Source organism: Manis pentadactyla, chromosome 5 (genome assembly GCF_030020395.1).
Source record: "Manis pentadactyla isolate mManPen7 chromosome 5, mManPen7.hap1, whole genome shotgun sequence".
In the NCBI taxonomy this organism is placed as follows: Eukaryota; Metazoa; Chordata; class Mammalia; order Pholidota; family Manidae; genus Manis; species Manis pentadactyla.
In genome coordinates this window covers 101,987,491-102,007,628 of record NC_080023.1, presented here as the reverse complement: position 1 = coordinate 102,007,628, position 20,138 = coordinate 101,987,491, and the positions used below count along the sequence as shown (strand labels likewise).

The following is a 20,138-nucleotide window of genomic DNA, read 5'->3' as shown; positions in this document are numbered from 1 at the left end:
ATACAGGAGTAGAAAATAATTAGGCTATTGTGGAATAGGATTTTCTTTTAGAGGGCACAGCTTTTATTTTGAATTATCAGTACATTCTATTTATTACTTTCCTCAGAAAACGTCAGAGTAACTTTTAACATTGCATCGCCTTAGTCACAATACATAAAATCAGTGCGTTTGGCCTCCCCAGGTTAGCAGCTCTGTTTAAAGATGGAAGAGCCAGAATTTTGTTTCTTTTAAACAGTCTGCAGTTTATTAAAAGTAAGAGAAGTTGAAGAAGTTACAGTAGAATAATTGGCTTTGAACGTACCTAAGAATTTAGAAGAAACTCTGATGTTCATTCTAAAAAAAGCAGTCCTTAAAGTTGTCTAAATTTTATGTATAACCCATTCCTCTTTGGCTTCCACCACCCACCAGGTATTTCTCTGAGGGTGTGCTTTGAAGAACACCATAACTTGAAAATATTTCAGTTGTAGAAACTGATAGTCTCAAATTTCATAAAATTATGTAAAATAATAAAGAGAAAAGTAAAACTGAAGTCTCTTTACCAGTAAATTTTTTTCATGTGATATGTATATGCTGTACATTAGGCATTTATACATTTGGCTTTAGAGAAAATGTTCCCTGTATTTAAGTGTTTTTTCTCAAGGCAGTTTTTTATTCAGCATTGTGTTACTTAAATTATCATTTTATTGCCTTTTAGCTTAATGTTGTAGTCAAATAACATACACCATAATATTTCACTCATTTGTAATTTGTTGGTTTGCTTTTGACCCAATTTAGATAAATGTTCCAGATCCAGTTGGAAAGAATGCGTATTATTTTGTTTTTGGTTCTGATATTATTAATTGTGTGCTGTTTATGTCAGCCATGTGTTTGCTGTTTTTAACTACTTGTTCATGAGAAAGGTCTGTTAGAATCTTTTATGATATGGGTTTTTAGTTTAGTTGTCAATTTCTTATTTATATCTGAAGTTCAGTTGTTATGTGCATATAAAACATAGAATTTTTATTCCTTCCTCGTAGATGACCCTCTTAATACTATGAAACATCCTTCTTTAGCCAGTGATTTTTACCTTAATTTCTACTTCCATCTGATGCTGTGATAGCCATTCCAGCTTTCTTTTGGTTTGTGTTTATATGGTATGTTATTTCCATTGTTCTATTTTCAGTCTTCCATATTCTTACATTTAAGGTGTATGTCTTGTGAACAAATATGTGGTTTTTCATCCAGTTTATTTTTATCTTTTAATTGAACTGTTTAGTTAATCTACATTTAATCTAAGCCCTGATGTATTTGGGCATAAATGACCATTGTACTGTTTGCTTTACATTGGAGTACCACCTGTTCAGTGTTCCTTTTTTTCTCATTTCTTTTGGATTATTTTATTCCATTTTTCCTTTTTAATTAGCTTGTAAGTTAGATATTCTCTTCTTGTTCCTTCAGTGGTTACCTTAGAGATTGCAGCATTCATCTTTGAATTATTTAAAGTCTAAATTAAAATAATATATTGATTTTTAAAGGGTAGGAATGCTCTGGTTTATATTTTAGTTTCCTTAACTTTTTAAACCAGTTTTCCTGGTTTACATGCAGTCCATACATATATATACATTTATAGAATGACCTTTGAGTTTAAACTTCTGCACATATTCAGGAGCACATATACATGTTTAGAAGTTTTGTAGATAATTTTGTTTTCTTATCAAAGTAAGAATATTTTGGCAGTAGAGCTTTTGACAAGCAAATATTTCCTCTTCACTGGCTTAAAAAAAGTAACATCATTAGATAAAAACACTGACAGGTATGTTTTTCAGAAAGTGTGTATGTCCATATATATTGAATATCAAGATTATGGCTCCAGTGTTTGAGGAAATAAGGAACGGATTTTTCTCTTCCATCATTAATCTGTCCTACCCAAAAAGAACTCCAAATCTGGAAACAATCTCCAGTGGCAACAGCTGTTCAAAGGATGTAGAAAACCTTAAAGGAAAAGGAAAACCTTTTGAAAAGTAAAAGCAAGCATCAAACAATGGTAATCTTAACAATAATTGAAAAATCAGTATAATAACAACATTTTGAAGAAGAAAAATTCATTATCGCTATCTTTAAGAATTGTTTTCATCTTTTACAAAGTAATTTCCAGTCCTTCTGTGCATATGTTTTTACATAATTATAGTTATCATTTTGTATTTTTCTCAGTATTATGTCAAGTATACTTCTATATTTGAAGAAATTATTTATAATTATTTCAATGTTTTTATAACATTATTTTAATTAATGTTTTTTAACACAAGTACATGAACCTAAGGAATAGAGAGAATAGATGATTGTTAAGTGTGGTTATAGGAATAAGCACAAATAGCAACTAAAATAGAGATTTTGCCTGATACCAACTTTTATTTATAACTATAATATTCAGTGGGGTTTCCATCCGTGTAGCTGTGGCACTTTACCCACTTGAGATTCTACATTTTACACCTTTCATACAGGATATCCTTCTATTTCTGTCTGTATCAGTTGAACAAAGTTTTAAAGGCACAAATTTTATTTTTTGTCTTGTAAACTACATCTGATTCTTTACTCTTGCCCATTCTTGCAAATGTTATTTTTATATTAACTATATATAGTAAAACAAAATTTAGGAAGGAAAGTCTGCTTGGGGAAATTATAGATGGTTGGTGGTTAACCATGTATGTTAATTAAGAATAGGAACAATTGAGAGAGGTCTGCTCTACTCAAAAGGCTTCATTTTGGGGGTTGATTCCTCAAATACACTTCTTCCTCAAGGAGGTAGTCTAAGGTATATTACATATACCTTAGGAATACTACTTGCCATTGCTTTAAAAGGTTTAAAAATTGCTATATATATCAAATACACTGAAGGTAGGCTATTTTAAACTTACTTGGTTCATTGTAATACCTTTAGAAATTAGGATAAAACACTGTTGGAATTAAGAATTTGTGTAGGGGAGGCAGAGTCCCTTATAGTTTAGTGTACAAAGATTTGAATGTGTTAGGTATGTAAAAGGCAGTAAGGCATGAAAGAGACAGCATTAGCTATTTTTCATCTTTAAATTTTCTTCTTTACCTTTGTTGGTGTGTTGTGTCCCACAATACCACACACATGCCATAAAACTAGAAGGGAGCAAGTTAGAATCTTACAAATTAAGTTGTTGATGAGACCATATAGGTGTATAATGTGCTCTTTAATCTGAATAGGTACTTCTCTACTTATCAGGGTACCCACTAGATAATATAAAAAAGACACGGTATGATTTATTTGTTAGTTTTTTCTTCAAATAAATTGTTTTAATTAATGCACTGTTAGATACTGATGATTTTTTAAAAGGATGAACAAAGTACTATGCAGAAATGGCTACTACATTTTAGAATGTGATCCTAGTAAAATATTTTGCATTTTATGATGGATCTAACATTGTAATAAATAACCTTGAGGATGATGAAGCAGAATATTTGAACCGAATTTTTCAGATGAAGAGTCTGGTTCTTGGAGATTATATGACCTGTCCTAAAGCAGCCCTTGTCTCTTAGAGCACTCTGTACACATTTCCAATGTCTCCCCAAAAGATGTGTCAGTTAAAAGAATCAGCACACGCATGGTACTCCGAAGCATAATATCTCTGTTGGGCATTTACAGATAATTCATGGTTCCTTCCATTTCAGATACAGTTTAATCAGTCAGAAAGAATCCTTATTATAAGCAAAGTTGTCTAGCAATGTAGTTGACAAAAATACCTTTTTACCTATAGAAATACAATGTTCAGTGGAAATTTCTGAGAAATTATTTTTATTTCATGAAAGATGTATATTTAAGTTGGATATTGAAGGGTGGAATTTTCATCAGGTTGACTGGATAGAAAAGAAAACAGGCTCAGAGGTGGAAATTAATATGGAAACACTTTTTGTAGTGGTTTACTCAAATGCAGGTGTCATGAAAAGCATTAGTGAGAAATGTGATTGGAAAGTTAGTTCAAGCTTCATTATAAAAGACCTTAGATTCCGTATTTATGAACTTGGGCTTTGTGGAAGGCGCTAGATGGCTGCTCAGAGAAGTACCATGTTTGAAGCTTTGCCTTAGGCTTTTCACTTTTAGAGTGAGGAGAGGTTGGGAGAGCATTTCAGTATATATGTACATCTGTTACATGTGTAGGGCACTGGCCTAATAAAAGAAGTAAAGAAATTTAAGGTTGGTAGTGGAAATGGCATGATGGAATGAATGGGAGCAGCATGGTAGTTAGGGGTTGGATTTCTAGGACCTATCAACTGGGTTATTGTTGTGATTGGAGAGTACAGGTAAAAGTTGGTACCATTGCCACGAGTAGGAAGGTTATGTAAAATGAAATTTTCACTGAGCCAAAACTCAGTGTACTGTATACTTTTTTTTTGTTTAAGTGCTATTCTCACAGAGTGTGAAACATGGATGGAGACAATAGGGAAGATATATTACAAAAGTTACAGTCTAGGAAGAGAAATAAGATAAATACATAAGAAATCTTTATGACCACGATTAAGTGTCTTGCATCCTATAAAAAAGATCAATATTGGTGATAGGGACATCATTAAGATTTGAAACAGCTCCTAACGGACAAATAAGAGAGAATTGAGAAAAAAAAAAGATAATGTTTCTTTTCCCCTTCAGGTTGGCTTACAGTTGGACCCACTCTAACAAACAGCAACTACAATGCGGAAACATATGCATCTTACTTCAGTGCCCCTAATTCCTACTTGACTGGATGTACAGAAGAAATTGAGAGACTTCGACCAAAATCACCTCCCCCCAAATCTAAGTCTGATCGGGGAGGTGGTGCTCCCAGGGGTGGAGGAAGAGGTGGAACTTCTGCTGGCCGTGGACGGGAAAGAAATCGATCTAACTTCCGAGGAGAAAGAGGTAGCTTCAGGGGGGGCCGAGGAGGAACACACAGAGGTGGCTTTCCACCTCGATAATTTTTTAATTCACTGGCCCTGTTAATGCCCCCTATCATCTTTATTGTAGTTTGAATTTCAGTTAGGAGACTTAGTTTCCAACTCTATTTCAGCTTGAACTTAGATTTAATTTCTCTAAGCTGTGGAAATATCTTAGCCAACCTGTCTTGTGGTTACACATACTATCTAGTTTTGTTCCAGGATAAACAAATCATCCTGCCTTTTAACATGGGCATGTAACCAAACATAATGAAACAGTACAAATAACTTCACTTTCAGAGACTTAGTTTATTCTGACTGATTCCAGCTAATGAGAAAGGCTCTTGGTTTTTAGAAAAAAAATAGTATTCCAATGCTGACAGTAATGGGTATCCTGACACTGCTGTCAGAGCAAATTGGAAGCTGTTGGGGAGCCTTGATAGAATGGAGCTGGGATAGATGGTAAATTTCTGTGAGGGTTTTAACATTTTCTTCAAACAGCAATAAACAAATCATATATAAACTCAGATATAATTTGTCCTCAGAAGAAATTGAGAGACTTTAAACAAAAATCACCTCCCAAATCTAGATTTGACAGGGGGAGATAGAGTTCCCAGAGGTGGGTAGAGAGAGAGGTAGCACTTAGTAGACAGACTTAAAGAAAAAGCTCATCATAGTCTCAACTGTGTGACCACAGATGAGTCTTCGTCATGCTTCCTAAGAAGCAAAGGAGGACAGATTACCCAAGTGCTAAAACTTTGGTATGGATTTAACTTGGATTTACTGTCAAAGTAGTTTCCTATTCCTCAGCAAACTAAAGGTGACAACAGAGACACCTGGTTGTCAGGTTCTTGGTTTAAAGATTTTGGGGAATAAAGTACTTGGTGATGAGGAAATGACATACATCTTAAACTTCTTGTGAAGAACACAATGTAAAAACCAATTACAGAATACCCTTAACTTACGAAGACAGCTTGGAAAATGGAACTGCAGTTGCCTTTTATTAAAACAATATAATGTATTGTTTTGAGGGACTAATTTTACAGATTAGTTGTCTTAAGACTTCATGCTGTCATTTCTCATTCTATACTGTAACTCATGTTTTAAATGAATTTGCTGAACTTGATGAATGAAATACAATTATTGTTCCTGATAAATATAGTTTTTATTTTGTGTATGATTTTTCTAATGAAGCTTTAAACCTCTGAAGTCTGGAAGTCTGTTTTCTGTAAGAGAAATTGCTGTTGTAACAAAAGGAAAAGGACCAACCTAAGATTAGACTCTGCTGAGGAAGGAGATTAGGAGGCCCAAAGTACTCACAGTCCCTCCTGACTTTTCTTCACTGGGTAATATACAAAAAGAGAGGAGGTTGATGATGTCAGCTAGAATACATTTTGTGGTGGGGAATATCATCCCCAAACACGACTGAACCAGCTTAAACCAAAGAATTGTGGAGATGTCAATCAAAAAGTGATCACCATGTGCCAGCACAGTGTGAGAAGCTGGGAAGTGGGGATCAAGCATGGAGTCCAGCCTGGCAGCCAGGTCACATATCCAAAGTTGGAATGGTCAGCACTACAGGGACCGTGTAGTGTTCTAATACTTTGGTAAGTAAAAGAGCCACCTATGACTCGTTAGCTCATCAGTGCTGAAATGTCACCTACGTATCTCTTCTGTTTTAAAGCCAGGTGAGTGTTAGGCCAGAGCTTCATTTTACACTGACAAGAGTTGTAATGGTAGGATGCCTGGGAGTTACAACATGCTGTTGACAGCCAAGATCCTTGTGTCATGGCTGTTACTAGGAATGATTTCTTTTCATGTTTTTCAAAATACTTTCTACCCATCTTAATTGCTAAATTAAGTTTTAGCATCTAATTATTGTGCAATAATTGTATGATTTGTTACAGCAGTTTAAAACCTGTACTCTTTCATCCTGAATTTAAGAACATAAGATTTAGTCTGTAAAGTATAGTTCTAGGTTTACTGGTTTGTTTAATATGATTTTTATTAACCTGACAAGATTTTGGCCCATTTGGGACTAAGTCTAAATAGTAGTCTTTGATCTGAAAGTATTTCATATTTTTGTGAGCTATTGAAAACATAAACATAAAAGAAAACCCTTTCTTAGAACAATCCTGTAATCTTGGGGTCATGTAGGACTTTTAGCATTACCCTATCTTTATATTTAGAGAGAGAAAGTATATGGAATCAGTTTTGAGGCTATAAATCTAGGGCTTCCCAGAAGGTTAGAACATGCATACAGGAACCAAGCATGTAATACAGTAAAGCAAGTCATGAGCTTGTCTTCCAGTGGAATAATTGTCTTTTTACATGTATTTTGTTTGCATATGAAACAGGCATATGTACTTCCACTCAATTACTTTCTCCCATTTATCTTGTCTGTGCCATTTTCCCACTTTGATGGGTTTTCTCAACTCCTCTTTAAGTAGAGCAGCACAGAACACCTTAATAAATAGTCACTGACTTGATCTCAGGGCCATGAAGAGTAGAGAGGTAAGGACAGGAGACCTTAAGCCCTGGGAAAGGTAGACATCACTACCCAGCTCCAGCGTACTTTTAACCACACAGAGACTATGATAAGCCTGAGATATCATGAACTCCCTAATTTTTAGATACTGGCAGTTTAAATACTTTGTGTCCTTTGCTTACATTTTCTTTTCATGGAACTAAAATTTCTTAATTTAGCTAGCTAAATACTGCATGCATATTTTAAATTCTGGCCTCCAAACACCAAGTGACCAAATTTATTAAAAGAGGAGGAAAAAAAGTACTCCACTGGGACAAGAACATCAACTTTGAAAGCTTATAATGCAGTTGATATACTTTCGAACATACAAAAACGATTGCAGATGTGGGCTACTACTTTAAAATTGCATACGGTAATGTGACTACAAGCCATTCATCTGTCCAGTGGGAGAAAATGTAGATATCTTGGCCTGTGTTATCACAACACACACATTTTATAGAATTCCATACCTATACAAGTTCTTAGTTTACAGTTATGGTTGTTAATATCATAAAAGAGTAACTACATCATTCTTCTGCCTCTTTTGTGGGTTTTTTTTTTTTTCTTTTTTAAAGTGGAAGACAAAAAGTCAAACAGAGATCCCATTTTAGAAGTTTATGCTGGTTAAATTACCAACGTAATTGCTTAAATGTTTTATGTAATTTACTGCCATTTTATAGGTTTATGCTTTTCAAGACAACTTCTGGGTTAGGTAGATACTTCAATATTTAGTCAAGGAGAGACTTTTAATGTAATGACATTTTCCATATTAGATAAGCTAAACTACAAGGAGTATGGATTACTTGGCTTTGTCCAGAAAGCTAGGCTTAAATGCATGGAAAGTAGGAGCTCAAGATTATCGTTTACTTTTCTACTGTTACATCTTACTGGAAAAAAATTTTTAAGCATACAGCAGTCCTCCCTTATCCACAGGGGTTTGTTCTAAGACAGCAGTGGATGACTGTAACTGCATAATACCAAACTCTATGTATGTATATCTATACATACTATGTTTTTTATATACATACATATATACATGAAGTTCAATTTATAAATTAGGCCTAGTAAGAGATGAGCAGCTATAATAAAATGGAGTAATTACATAGTATAATAAAATTTATGTGAATGTAATCTGTCTTTCAAAATATTCTCCTGTACTCATTCTTCTGGTGAAGTAAGATGATAAAATGCCTGTGTGATGAGATGAAGTGAGGTGAATAATGTAGACATTAGGCTACTATTGACCTTCTGACAATATGTCAGGAGGATCATCTGCTTCCAGACCTTGAATAACTGTAGGTAACTGAAATGGTGGAAAGCAAAACTGTGGATAAAGGAAGATCAAATGTGATTAAGAATACTGTATCAGTTAATGATTCTGTAACATCTTAGTATGTTGATAAGATAGTGACTGCACTAGAGGGGGTAAGGATTTAATAATATGGGTAACTGTTGAACTATAGTGTTGTATATTTGAAATCAATGTAAGATTGTATATCAATGATACTTTAATTTTAAAAAATTATATTTATAAAAATAATTCCAAAGCCAAATTTAGGAAATTGCAAGCAGAAATGTAAGCTTGTCAGCCCTCTGACTACCTGCATTGTAAATCCCACCTTCTCCATATATAATGCTGACAAGATATTGGATCAAGATAGCGCCAGAACCCGTTTGGGGAACATTCCCAGTTCTGATTGTTTTCACATACCCCAAACAGTGAAAGATTGCCATTCCATCTGATACCTGCTTTTATCTACCCAGTCCTGAGCTTATGACCTGCTGCTCATGCTCTTAGGAGTTAGTCCTAAGAGCCACTTTATAAAGGCAGTGGTGTGCTTTATTAGCTTCTAATGGATGGCACATCATAAGTGTCCAATAAGAAAATTGTCCCTTAAACCTGTCTTTGCTAAATAATTGGAAGTAATACCCAGAGGATTTTTAATATCCTTCACTTCCTTCTTGTGATGATTTCATATTGCATAAGAGGACTGTTTCTCTAATAAAGGATATTTTCTCTCAAGAACATTATTTTTGAGGAAACAAAGTAATTTCCATTGACTTATACTTATCAGTGGACTTAGAGAGGTCTAGCTTTAAAGGCACCTCTTTCATTAGTGTGTATAACTTTACTTTCTATGAAATGCAACCTATTAAAGTAAGCAAGTGATTTAACCATATCTGTACCATCTTGTTAATAATAATAATAATTAAAAATAACATTGTTCCTATGAGTAATAGCAGACTTAAGAGAAACTAGATTGCAAGAATGAGGAGAGGAGAGGATCGTTGAGGATAGGCATAGGGTGGCACGCAGGAGTCTAGGGAAACTGCTGGTGATGATGTCACATTGCCTCTGGGAAAGATGGCCGCATTGGGAAGTAGCTGAGTGACACACCTAAGCAAGTGTTAGTCTCCAGACTACACATTCAGACACAGTGGAAACAGAGAAGCCCTGTCCTTGAGACCGTGGGGCGCTTTGGAGAGTCAGGAGAGTGAACCAAAGAGTAATAATTCCCTGCCAGTCCAGTGAAATAGAGATTCAGGTGCAACTCAGTTGATTTTTAACACATGACTTTTTTATACACTTGAGTTTATTGTTGTAAATTCATATCTGCTAAATCTGCTTTCTCTTATCATAAATGTAATCATCCTTGCCAAAGCCTTAAAACTTTATTGGCTAACATTACATTCCATGGGATATCCTAAGACTTTTAAAAATATGAATAATAATGTATTTAAAGAAACAGTTTCTTATGAACCCAAGGAATCTCTGCATGAAAAATGTTGACTTATGACTCTGAAGTCTTATTATATAAAGGGTCTTAAAGTTGAAAATTCTTGTTGCAAAAGACTTTTGTATTTGTAACTAGTAACAACTTTTTTAAATGTTATAAAAAGTACACCCTAAAAATGTTTGCACAACTCATGTGCTCTTGAGACTGCATTGGCAGTCACTATTGTTACAACAAACTATTGTTGTAACAGTTTACTTAATGGGACACTAGTCATTTTGTTTCACCAAATTGCCTGTATTCTTTATGTGATCTAAAATGATTTTCATGTGTGAAGTGTGGGTAACAATGGCTCTGGGAATCATGTTTGTAAGGATATATGCTTTGGGAATTGGGAGAGTTTTCCCTGGATATGACAGGGGTATATGGTAGCCTTTGAACTATCTGAAAACTGCTGTCAAGTGGAAGAAGAATTTACCTGTAGCCTCAAAAGACAGAGAACTTACACTGAAAGAAATTTTAGGAAAACTGCTAAATGTAATATTCTAACAGAACTGTTTGTTCATAAATGCTTGCTTGGGGAAGAAGTAAGCCTCTCATCAGTTTCTCAAGCAGATGCCAGGAAACATCCACTAGAGATGATGACTAGGAGATTTTTATTGCCTCTTTCAACTAAGATTTTTTCTTCTTATCCAAATTATTATTACATCTTGTATTTTCAGCGATTAAAATTTTGTAGTCAATTCTCTAAAGAATTGCCTTTTCTGGAAGATTACTAACCTTTCTGGAAGGTTTCAGTCACATTGTTATAATGCCTTCCCAGTAGAACTGAAGTTCAATTTCAGGTAGTCTTTCCATTTTCAAAAACATGATCTAAAATTGGACCTTTACACTTCATTGTTTTACTAATAAAGAAACATGGTTTCCATGTAACTGAACATTAAAAAAAGATGAACATACCATTCTTAATTGTTCTCAGTCTACTGTCCTTAGGTGAAGAATTCTTAAAAGTGAAAGTAGTACCATTTAGTAGTAACTTCCTCAAAGATGAACCTTCTTGAGTGAGTGGACTCTTATTTTTTCATAGTGGTTCCCAACCTTCAAAATACAAATTCTTGTCTTTGGTTTATATTACTAAAGTTCTATTTTTTAACACTTAAAGTGGCTTAGGTTACAGTTTTCTTGTTAATGACCTTCTGAAACCATCTTTTAACTTGACATTTCTGTAGCATTTAAAGATAGCTTAATTTTGAATATATCACTTAAGATAGTCATGACACAGCAGATAAATTTAGATTAGTCCTAGTTTTCATGATCTTTAGCTGGTTTAATTAAAAAAAATTAGCAAAATAACAGCAACGAACACTAAATAGCACTGTATGCTAGGGAACATTCTAAGCCCTTTTACACTTACTAACAATCCTTGAAACAAGTAAGTAGGAAACCAAGAAACAGCTTTCTGACTTGCCCTGTATCTCACAGCTAGTGGTGGAGCCAGTTTAGAAACCATATGTCATGGTTTCAGAGCCCATCCTCTTAGCCACTGTGCTAAAAGCCTCTCAAGGCTTCGGGGAGGGATGTACTACTGCAGACCACCACCAGACAGGACTCTCACCAGTTCTGGCAAATGGTCATTCAGGATTCACTGGAGCACTTATAGAGTATATTGGGTTTCTACTACCATTGAACGCTAATCTCTCCATTTGTACTCTGTATTATATTACCTTCTGTCTTCCAAGAATCTTGCTCTTTTGTGTATGTTTTCTGTCTTTCATAGTTAACATTCTTTGGAGTTGAATGAAATAGTACTGCCACAATTTTTTTCCCAACATACTACTGGCTTCTTTCCACCAGCATTTAAATGTCAAATCCCAGCCTGTCTTAAAATAGAATCCTCTCCTCCATCAGTGGCCCTCCCTTCACCCTTCCTGAGTTGCCTCCACTCTGCCTCCCAGTGCTCAACCTACTCCAGTCTAGCATTCATCTCATTGATCCAGTGAAACTGCTCCTGCTAAAGTCACCTATGACCTCTTCATTAATTCCAACATAGCTTTTAGTCATCAACTTCCCTTTGGGAGGGCTGCAACTTGGCAGCCCACTCTCCACACACCCCTTCTTTACCTTGGCTTTATGACATCCCCTCTGATGTCAAAGGAGGCCCTTCCTCCACGGCTTCTGTTTTATTGTCTCAGGAATTTGCTGCATCCTCAGTACAGAATTGCCCTAAATTTTTTCATCCATTTGTGTGACTTTTTCACTATATGTAGGTGGCTTGCAAATTTCCAGCCCACAGCTCTGTCCTAAGCCTCAGACCCATTTTTTTTTATTAAGGTTTCACATGAAAAATACTGTGGTTACTACATTCACTCATATTATCAAGTCCCCTCTCACCCCATTGCAATCACTGTCCATCAGTGTAGTAAGATTCCACAGTCACTACTTGCCTTCTCTGTGCTACACTGTCTTCGCCCTGACTCCCCACACACAATGTGTGCCAATCAAAATACCTTTCAATCCCCTTTTCCCTCCCTCCCCACTCACCCTCCCCCACCCCTCCCCTTTTATACCCTCTAGTCCCTTCTGGAGTCTGTGAGTCAGCTGCTGCTATTTTGTTCCTTCAGTTTTGTTTTGTTACACTCCACAAATGAGGGAATTCATTTGGTACTTGTCTTTTTCCACCTGGCTTAGTTCACTGAGCATAATACCCGCTAGTTCTATTCATGTTGTTGGAAATGGTAGGAATTGTTTTCTTCTTATGGCTGAATAATATTCCATTGTGTATATGTACCACATCTTCTTTATCCATTCATCTACTGTTGGACACTTAGGTTGCTTCCATATCTTGGCTATTGTAAATAGTGCTGAGATTAACTGGGGTGCATATGTCTTTTTGAAACTGGACTCCTGCATTCTTAGGGTGAATTCCTAGGAGTGGAATTCCTGGATCAAATGGTATTTCTATTTTTAGTTTTTTGACAACCCTCCATATTGCCTTCCACATTGGTTGAACTATTACATTTACATTCCCATCAGCAGTGTACGAGGGTTCCCCTTTCTCTGCATCCTCCCCAGCATTTGTTGTTCCTTGTCTTGTCGATGTTTGCCTTCCTAACTGGTGTGAGGTGATATCTCATTGTGGTTTTAAATTGCATTTCTCTGATAATTAGCGATGTGGAGCACCTATTCATTTTCCTGTTGGCCATCTGAATTTCTTCTTTGGAGAGTTGTCTGTTCATATCCTCCACCCATTTTTAATGGGGTTATTTGCCTTTTCAGTGTTGAGGCATTTGAGTTCTTTATATATTTTGGATGTTAACCCCTTGTCAGATATGTCGTTCATGAATATATTCTTCCATACTGTACGATGCCTTTTTGTTCTACTGATAGTATCCTTTGCTGTAGAGAAGCTTTTTAGTTTGATGTAGTCCCATTTGTTCATTTTTGCTTTTCTTTCCCTTGCCCAAGGAGGTGCGTTCAGGAAGTTGCTCATGTTTATATTTGAGAGATTTTTGCCTATGTTTTCTTCTAAGAGCTTTATGGTTTCATGACTTACATTCAGGTCGTTGATCCATTTTGAGTTCACTTTTGTATATGAGGTTAGACAATAATCCAGTTTCATTCTCTTGCATGTAGCTGTCCAGTTTTGCCAACACCAGTTGTTGAAGAGGCTGTCATTTCCCTATTGTATATCCATGGCTCCTTTATTGTATGTCAATTAACTATATATGCTTAGGTTTATATCTGGGCTCTCTCTTCTGTTGAGTTGATCTACAGGTCTGTTCTTGTGCCAATACCACATTGTCTTGATTACTGTGGCTTTGTAATAGAGCTTGAAGTTGGGGAGCATAATCCCCCCAGCTTTATTCTTCCTTCTCAGGATTGCTTTGGCTATTCGGGGTCTTTTGTGGTTCCATATGAATTTAGAAATATTTATTCTAGTTCATTGAAGAATGTTGTTGGTATTTTGATAGGGATTGCATTGAATCTGTAGATTGCTTTAGGGAGGATGGCCATTTTGACAGTATTAAATCTTCCTATCCATGAGCACCGGATGCATTTCCATTTATTGGTATTTTCTTTGATTTCTCTTATGAGTGTCCTGTAGTTTTCAGGGTATAGGTCTTTCACCTCCTTGGTTATGTTTATTCCTAGGTATTTTATTCTTTTTGATGTAATTGTGAATGGAGTTGTTTTCCTGATTTCTCTTTCTGCTAGCTCATCATTAGTGTGTAGGAATGCAACAGATTTCTGTGTATTGATATTGTATCCTGCAACTTTGCTGAATTTAGTTGTTCTAGTAGTTTTGGGGTGGAGTCTTTAGGTTTTTTTATATGTACAATATCATGTCATCTGCAGACAGTGACAGTTCAACTTCTTCCTTACCAATCTAGATTCCTTTTATTTCTTTGTGTTGTCTGATTGCTGTGGCTAGGACCTCCAGTACTATGTTGAATAAAAGTGGGGAGAGTGGGCATCCTTATCTTGTCTCCGATCTTAGAAGAAAAGCTTTTAGCTTTTAGCCATTAAGTATGATGTTAGCTGTGGGTTTGTCATACATGGCCTTTATTTTGTTGAAGTACTTCCCCTCTATACCCATTTTGTTGAGAGTTCTTATCATGAATAGATGTTGAATTTTGTCCAATGCTTTTTAAGCATCTATGCAGTTACTCATGAGATTTTTTTTAAATTTCATTATTTTTATTAGAAAAAGCATAGATTGCTAATAGGGGAATTCACAATACTCTAAAGATAAAAGAGGAGACGTCAAAAAAGCTTTGGGCCTGGCTTCTTTGGCCTAGACCCACTGGCCTGCTTTCACTCTTCTTTTTTTTTTTTCATTCCCCCCATTATCAAGTCCCTACCACATACCCCATTACAGTCACTGTCCATCAGCGTAGTAAGATGCTATAGAATCACTACTTGTCTTCTCTGTGCTATACTGCCTTCCCTGTGCCCCCCCTCACATTATTTGTATTAATCATAATGCCCCTTTTACCCCTTATCCCTCCCTACCCACCAATCCTCCCCAGTCCCTTTCCCTTTGGTAACTGTTAGTCCATTCTTGGGTTCTGTGAGTCTGCTGCTGTTTTGTTCCTTCAGTTTTTTCTTTGTTCTTACACTCCACAGATGAGTGAAATCATTTAATACTTGTCTTTCTCCACCTGGCTTATTTCACTGAGCATAATACCCTGTAGCTCCATCAATGTTGTTGCAAATGGTAGGATTTGTTTTCTTCTTATGGCTCAATAATATTCCATTCTGTATATGTACCACATTTTTATCCATTCATCTACTGATGGACACTTAGGTTGTTTCCATGTCTTGGCTATTGTAAATAGTGCTGCGATAAACATAGGGGTGCATATGTTTTTTTCAAACTGGGGTCCTGCATTCCTAAGAGTGGAATTCCTGGGTCAAATGGTATTTGTATTTTGAGTTTTTTGAGGAGCCTCCATACTGCTTTCCACAATGGTTGAACTAATTTACATTCCCACCAGCAGTGTAGGAGGGTTCCCCTTTCTCCACATCCTCGCCAACATTTGTTGTTGTTTGTCTTTTGGATCTTGGCCATCCTAACTGGTGTGAGGTGATATCTCACTGTGGTTTTAATTTGCATTTCTCTGATGATTAGCGATGTGGAGCATCTTTTCATGTGCCTGTTGGCCATCTAAATTTCTTCTTTGGAGAAGTGTTTGTTCAACTCCTCTGCCCATTTTTTAATTGGCTTATTTGCTTTTTGTTTGTTGAGGTGCATGAGCTTTTGTATATTTTGGATGTCAACCCTTTATCAGGTATGTCATTTATGAATATGTCCTACCATATTGTAGAATGCCTTTTTGTTCTACTGATGGTGTCCTTTGCTGTACAGAAACTTTTTAGTTTGATAAAGTCCTACTTGTGTGGTGAAGCCATGTGGTCCAGGGGTTTTGTTCCTAGGTAGTTTTTTGATTACCATCTCAATTTCATTGCTGGTAATTCATCTGTTCAGATTTTCTGTTCCTTCCTGGGTCAGTCTTGGATGGTTGTATTTTTCTCAAAAGTTGTCCATTTCTTCTAGGTCATCCAATTTGTTAGCATATAATTTTTCATAGTATTCTCTAATAATTTTTTGTATTTCTGTGGTGTCTGTAGTGATTTTTCCTTTCTCATTTCTGATTCTGTTTGTGTGTATAGACTCTCTTTTTTCTTGTTAAGTCTGGCTAGGGGTTATATCTTTTGTTTATTTTTTTTGAAGAATCAGCTCCTGGTTTCACTGATACTTTCTATTGTTTTATTCTTCTCAATTTCACTTCCGCTTTGATCTTTATTATGTCCCTCCCTCTACTGACTTTGGGCCTCATTTGTTCTTCTTTTTCTAATTTCATTAATTGTGAGTTTAGACTGATCATATGGGATTGTTCTTCTTTCATGAAGTAAGCCTGTATTGCAGTATACTTCCCTCTTAGCATGGCCTTACTCCATCCCACAGGTTTTGCAGTGTTGAGTTATTTTCATTTGTCTCCAATGTGTTTGATCTCTGTTTTTGTCTGGTTATTGATCCATTGATTATGTAGGAGCATGTTATTAAGCCTCCATGTGTTTGTGGGCTTTTTTCATTTCGTGTACTTTATCTCTAGTTTCAGACCTTTGTGGTCTGAGAAGTTGGTAGGTACAATTTCAATCTTTTAAAATTTACTGAGGCTCTTTTTGTGGCCTAGTATGTGATCTATTCTTGAAAACGTTCATGTGTATTTGAGAAAGAATGTGTATCCTGTTGCTTTTGGATGGAGTGTTCTGTAGATGTCTGTTAGGTCCATCTGTTCTAATACGTTGTTCAGTGCCTCTGTGTCCTTACTTAATTTTCTGTCTGGTTGATCTGTCCTTCGGAGTAAGTGGTATGTTGACGTCTTCTGATGCATTGCATTCTATTTCCCCCTTTAATTCTGTCAGTATTTGTTTCACATATGTAGGTGATCCTGTGTTGGGTGCATAGATATTTATAATAGTTATATCCTCTTGTTGAACTGACCCCTTTACCATTATGTAATGTCCTTAGTCTCTTGTGACTTTCTTTGTTTTGAAGTCTATTTTATATGATACAAGTACTGCAACTCCTGCTTTTTTCTCCCTATTAGTTGCATGAAATATCTTTTTCCATTCCTTTACCTTTAGTCTGTGTTATGTCTTTGGGTTTGAAGTGAGTCTCTTGTAGGTAGCATATAGATAGATGGGTCTTGCTTTTTTATCCATTTTGTAACTGTGTCTTTTGATTGATGTATTTAGTCCATTTACAATTAAGGTGATTAACAATAGGTATGTACTTATTGCCATTGCAGGCTTTAGATTATTGTTACCAAAGGTTCGTGGGTAACTTACTTACCATCTTAAGTCTAATTTTACTCAGTATGCTATTACAAACACAGTCTAAAGGTTCATTTTTTTTCTCCTCCTTTTTCTTCGTCCTCCATTTTTCATATATTTGGTATCATATTTTGAACTCTTTTTGTATCCCTTGACTGACTGTGAGGGTAGTTGAGTTAATTTTGCATTTGCTTAGTAATTAATTGGTCTACTTCCTTTATTGTGGTTTTATTTTCTCTGGTGACAGCTATTTAGCCTTAGGAGCACTTCCATCTATAGCAGTCCGTCAAAAATATGTAAAGACAGGTTGTGGGAGGTAAATTCTCTCAACGTTTGCTTATCTGGAATTGTTTAATCCCTCCTTTAAATTTAAATGACAGTCTTGCCAGATAGAGTATTCTTGGTTTGAGGCCCTTCTGTTTCATTGCATTAAGTATGTCATCCACTCCCTTCTAGCCTGTAAGGTTTCTATTGAGAAATCTGATGGGTTTTCCTTTATATGTGATCTTTTTTCTCCCTCCAGCTGCTATTAACAGTCTGTCCTTATCCTTGATCTTTGCCATTTTAATTATTATATGTCTTGGTGTTGCTCAAACCATATTTTTAAGTGCTATAGTTTGTCTCACTTGCATAGCTTGCAAACTCCCTCAATATATACAAATGTGAAGTAGTACCCATTATACACATAGACAACACACACACATACATGGTCTATGTCTACTTTTGTGTTTTTTTTTTTCAGGGAATAGTCTCAGAGTCTACCCAGCTGCTCAGAGCAGAAATCATTTTCAGATACTCTTCCCACACTAACTCCAATTCCTCCCTGTCTCCCTCTGCCAAATACCACAAGTTCAGGCTACCATATACTCAAATGGACTATTCTGATAACCTCCTAAATAGTTTCTCTGCTTCTCATTCTGCCATCTTTCAACCCCAAATTCATTGTCCTAAAGAGTATCTTTCACTCTTGTTGAAATCACTTTGAATGTCTTCACATTGCCTTTAGGATTAAGTCCAAACTCCCCCTTGACCACTTCTCACTCTACCCACCCCTCCAGCTTCATCTTTTGGCACTTAGCCCCTCCCTAGTAAGTTACAGCCAAGTTTAAATTATTTAAGATTACTGAAAGGGTAATAGCTGCTCTCTCACTCTGGGCCTCCATGCTATATGTTTTCCCCTCTGCTGGAATATTTACCAATTACATGGCTGAGGTTGAATTCTAATTCTTTCAGGTCTCAGCTTCAGTATAACTTCTTCTGGGAAATCTACTGACTACATCTTGCCCCTGGCTAGACCAGGTTAAATATCCCTGATTCTATTTATATGTTATATATAAATATATATATAATATAAATTTCATAAATACTTACAAATTTTTATACAAATAAAAAATGCTATATACAGCATGTCATGGCATTTATGAAAGCTTACTGTAATTGTAGAGATGGCAGGAATTTTGTTTATGCTGTTCACTTGTCTGTGTTCCAGGTAGAGGGCATAGTGCCTAGCACATAGAAAGTGCATGGGCAGTAAATATCTGTTAAGTGAGAACATATTACCACCTAGAATGGTACCTTTTCTGAGCACCTAACTACTTTGAAGTTTCTTTTTTCAACTGAGCAGCACTTTGTCACTTCTATTTATTGGTTCTGATTCTATACTGCAGAAAACGGAACAATCATCACACCATCTTCTAGTGAATAAGGGATGTGCTGTGGACTTCTGTTTCACAGAGAGCGTGGAGCCTAGAAGTGCACACTTTTTCAGGTGTGGTCTCTGCTCAGAGCAGAGGGACTATCACGATGCTTATCTGACAGCTGTCCTTGTAATAGCTTGACGTACTTGCTTTCACTCTGCTGCAGATTCCTAGACAAACTTCCTGAGATTTAAAAAAATACCTATTGTTTCCAAGAGGCACCTGCATGTAAATTTGTTTTTGGACACAAGTTCAGGATCATACATTTCTTCTTGTAAAACTCATCCAAGTCGATATGAAACATCATGCCAGTGGCTAACGTGGGGAGATTTTAATCCTGCAGTCTACTTGTTATTATACTCAATTTCATGACATCTACTAATTTATAAATAAACCTTACCAGCCATGTAATTGTGGACAAGGTCCTTAACTTGCTTCAAGCCTGTTTCTTCATCTGTGAGTGGGGCAGATACAAGATTAGGGTTGCTGTGAGAAGTAAATGTGGAAATGTTTACAGAACACATAATGCAGTTTGGGGGACATTACATGTACTCAACATATTTTAGCTCTTACTATTAATTCATTTCATTGATATAAAAACAAGAACAGGGCAGATACAGGATATATGCCTGGGTCACACCACTTGTAACCACTCTTAGGTTTATATGTATACTTAATAATGGTCTCATGTAGCTCATTTCTATGTATTTTGCCCACAGGGACATATAATTTTTAAAATGCATTTTCAAGTAAATTGTCTCAGATATTTCTCATGTACTCCCCTAACACTTCCCAACCCTCAAAAAAATAGTTTTCCCTATTTGTTCTTAGTAATCTATCTTAACAGCTTTTCCCAAGACACTGAGTACTACCCTTATTTCCTTTTTAAATCTCAAAAATACCTAAAAATTTAATTCTGTTGAG

The 20,138-nt window shown here is 35.9% G+C and overlaps 1 protein-coding gene across 2 annotated transcripts in view; it reads left to right on the top strand.

The window, feature by feature from the left end:
- METTL14 (methyltransferase 14, N6-adenosine-methyltransferase subunit) overlaps positions 1 to 6,119 on the top strand; it is a 29,170-nt gene extending 23,051 nt beyond the window's left edge. For both annotated transcript variants that reach the window (XM_036908596.2, XM_057502575.1), the window contains exon 11: positions 4,652 to 6,119. In XM_036908596.2, the coding sequence (XP_036764491.1) occupies positions 4,652 to 4,956 (305 nt within the window). In that variant the 3' untranslated portion in view covers positions 4,957 to 6,119. The remainder of the gene's footprint in view (positions 1 to 4,651) is intronic.
- The last annotated feature ends 14,019 nt before the right edge of the window (positions 6,120 to 20,138 follow it).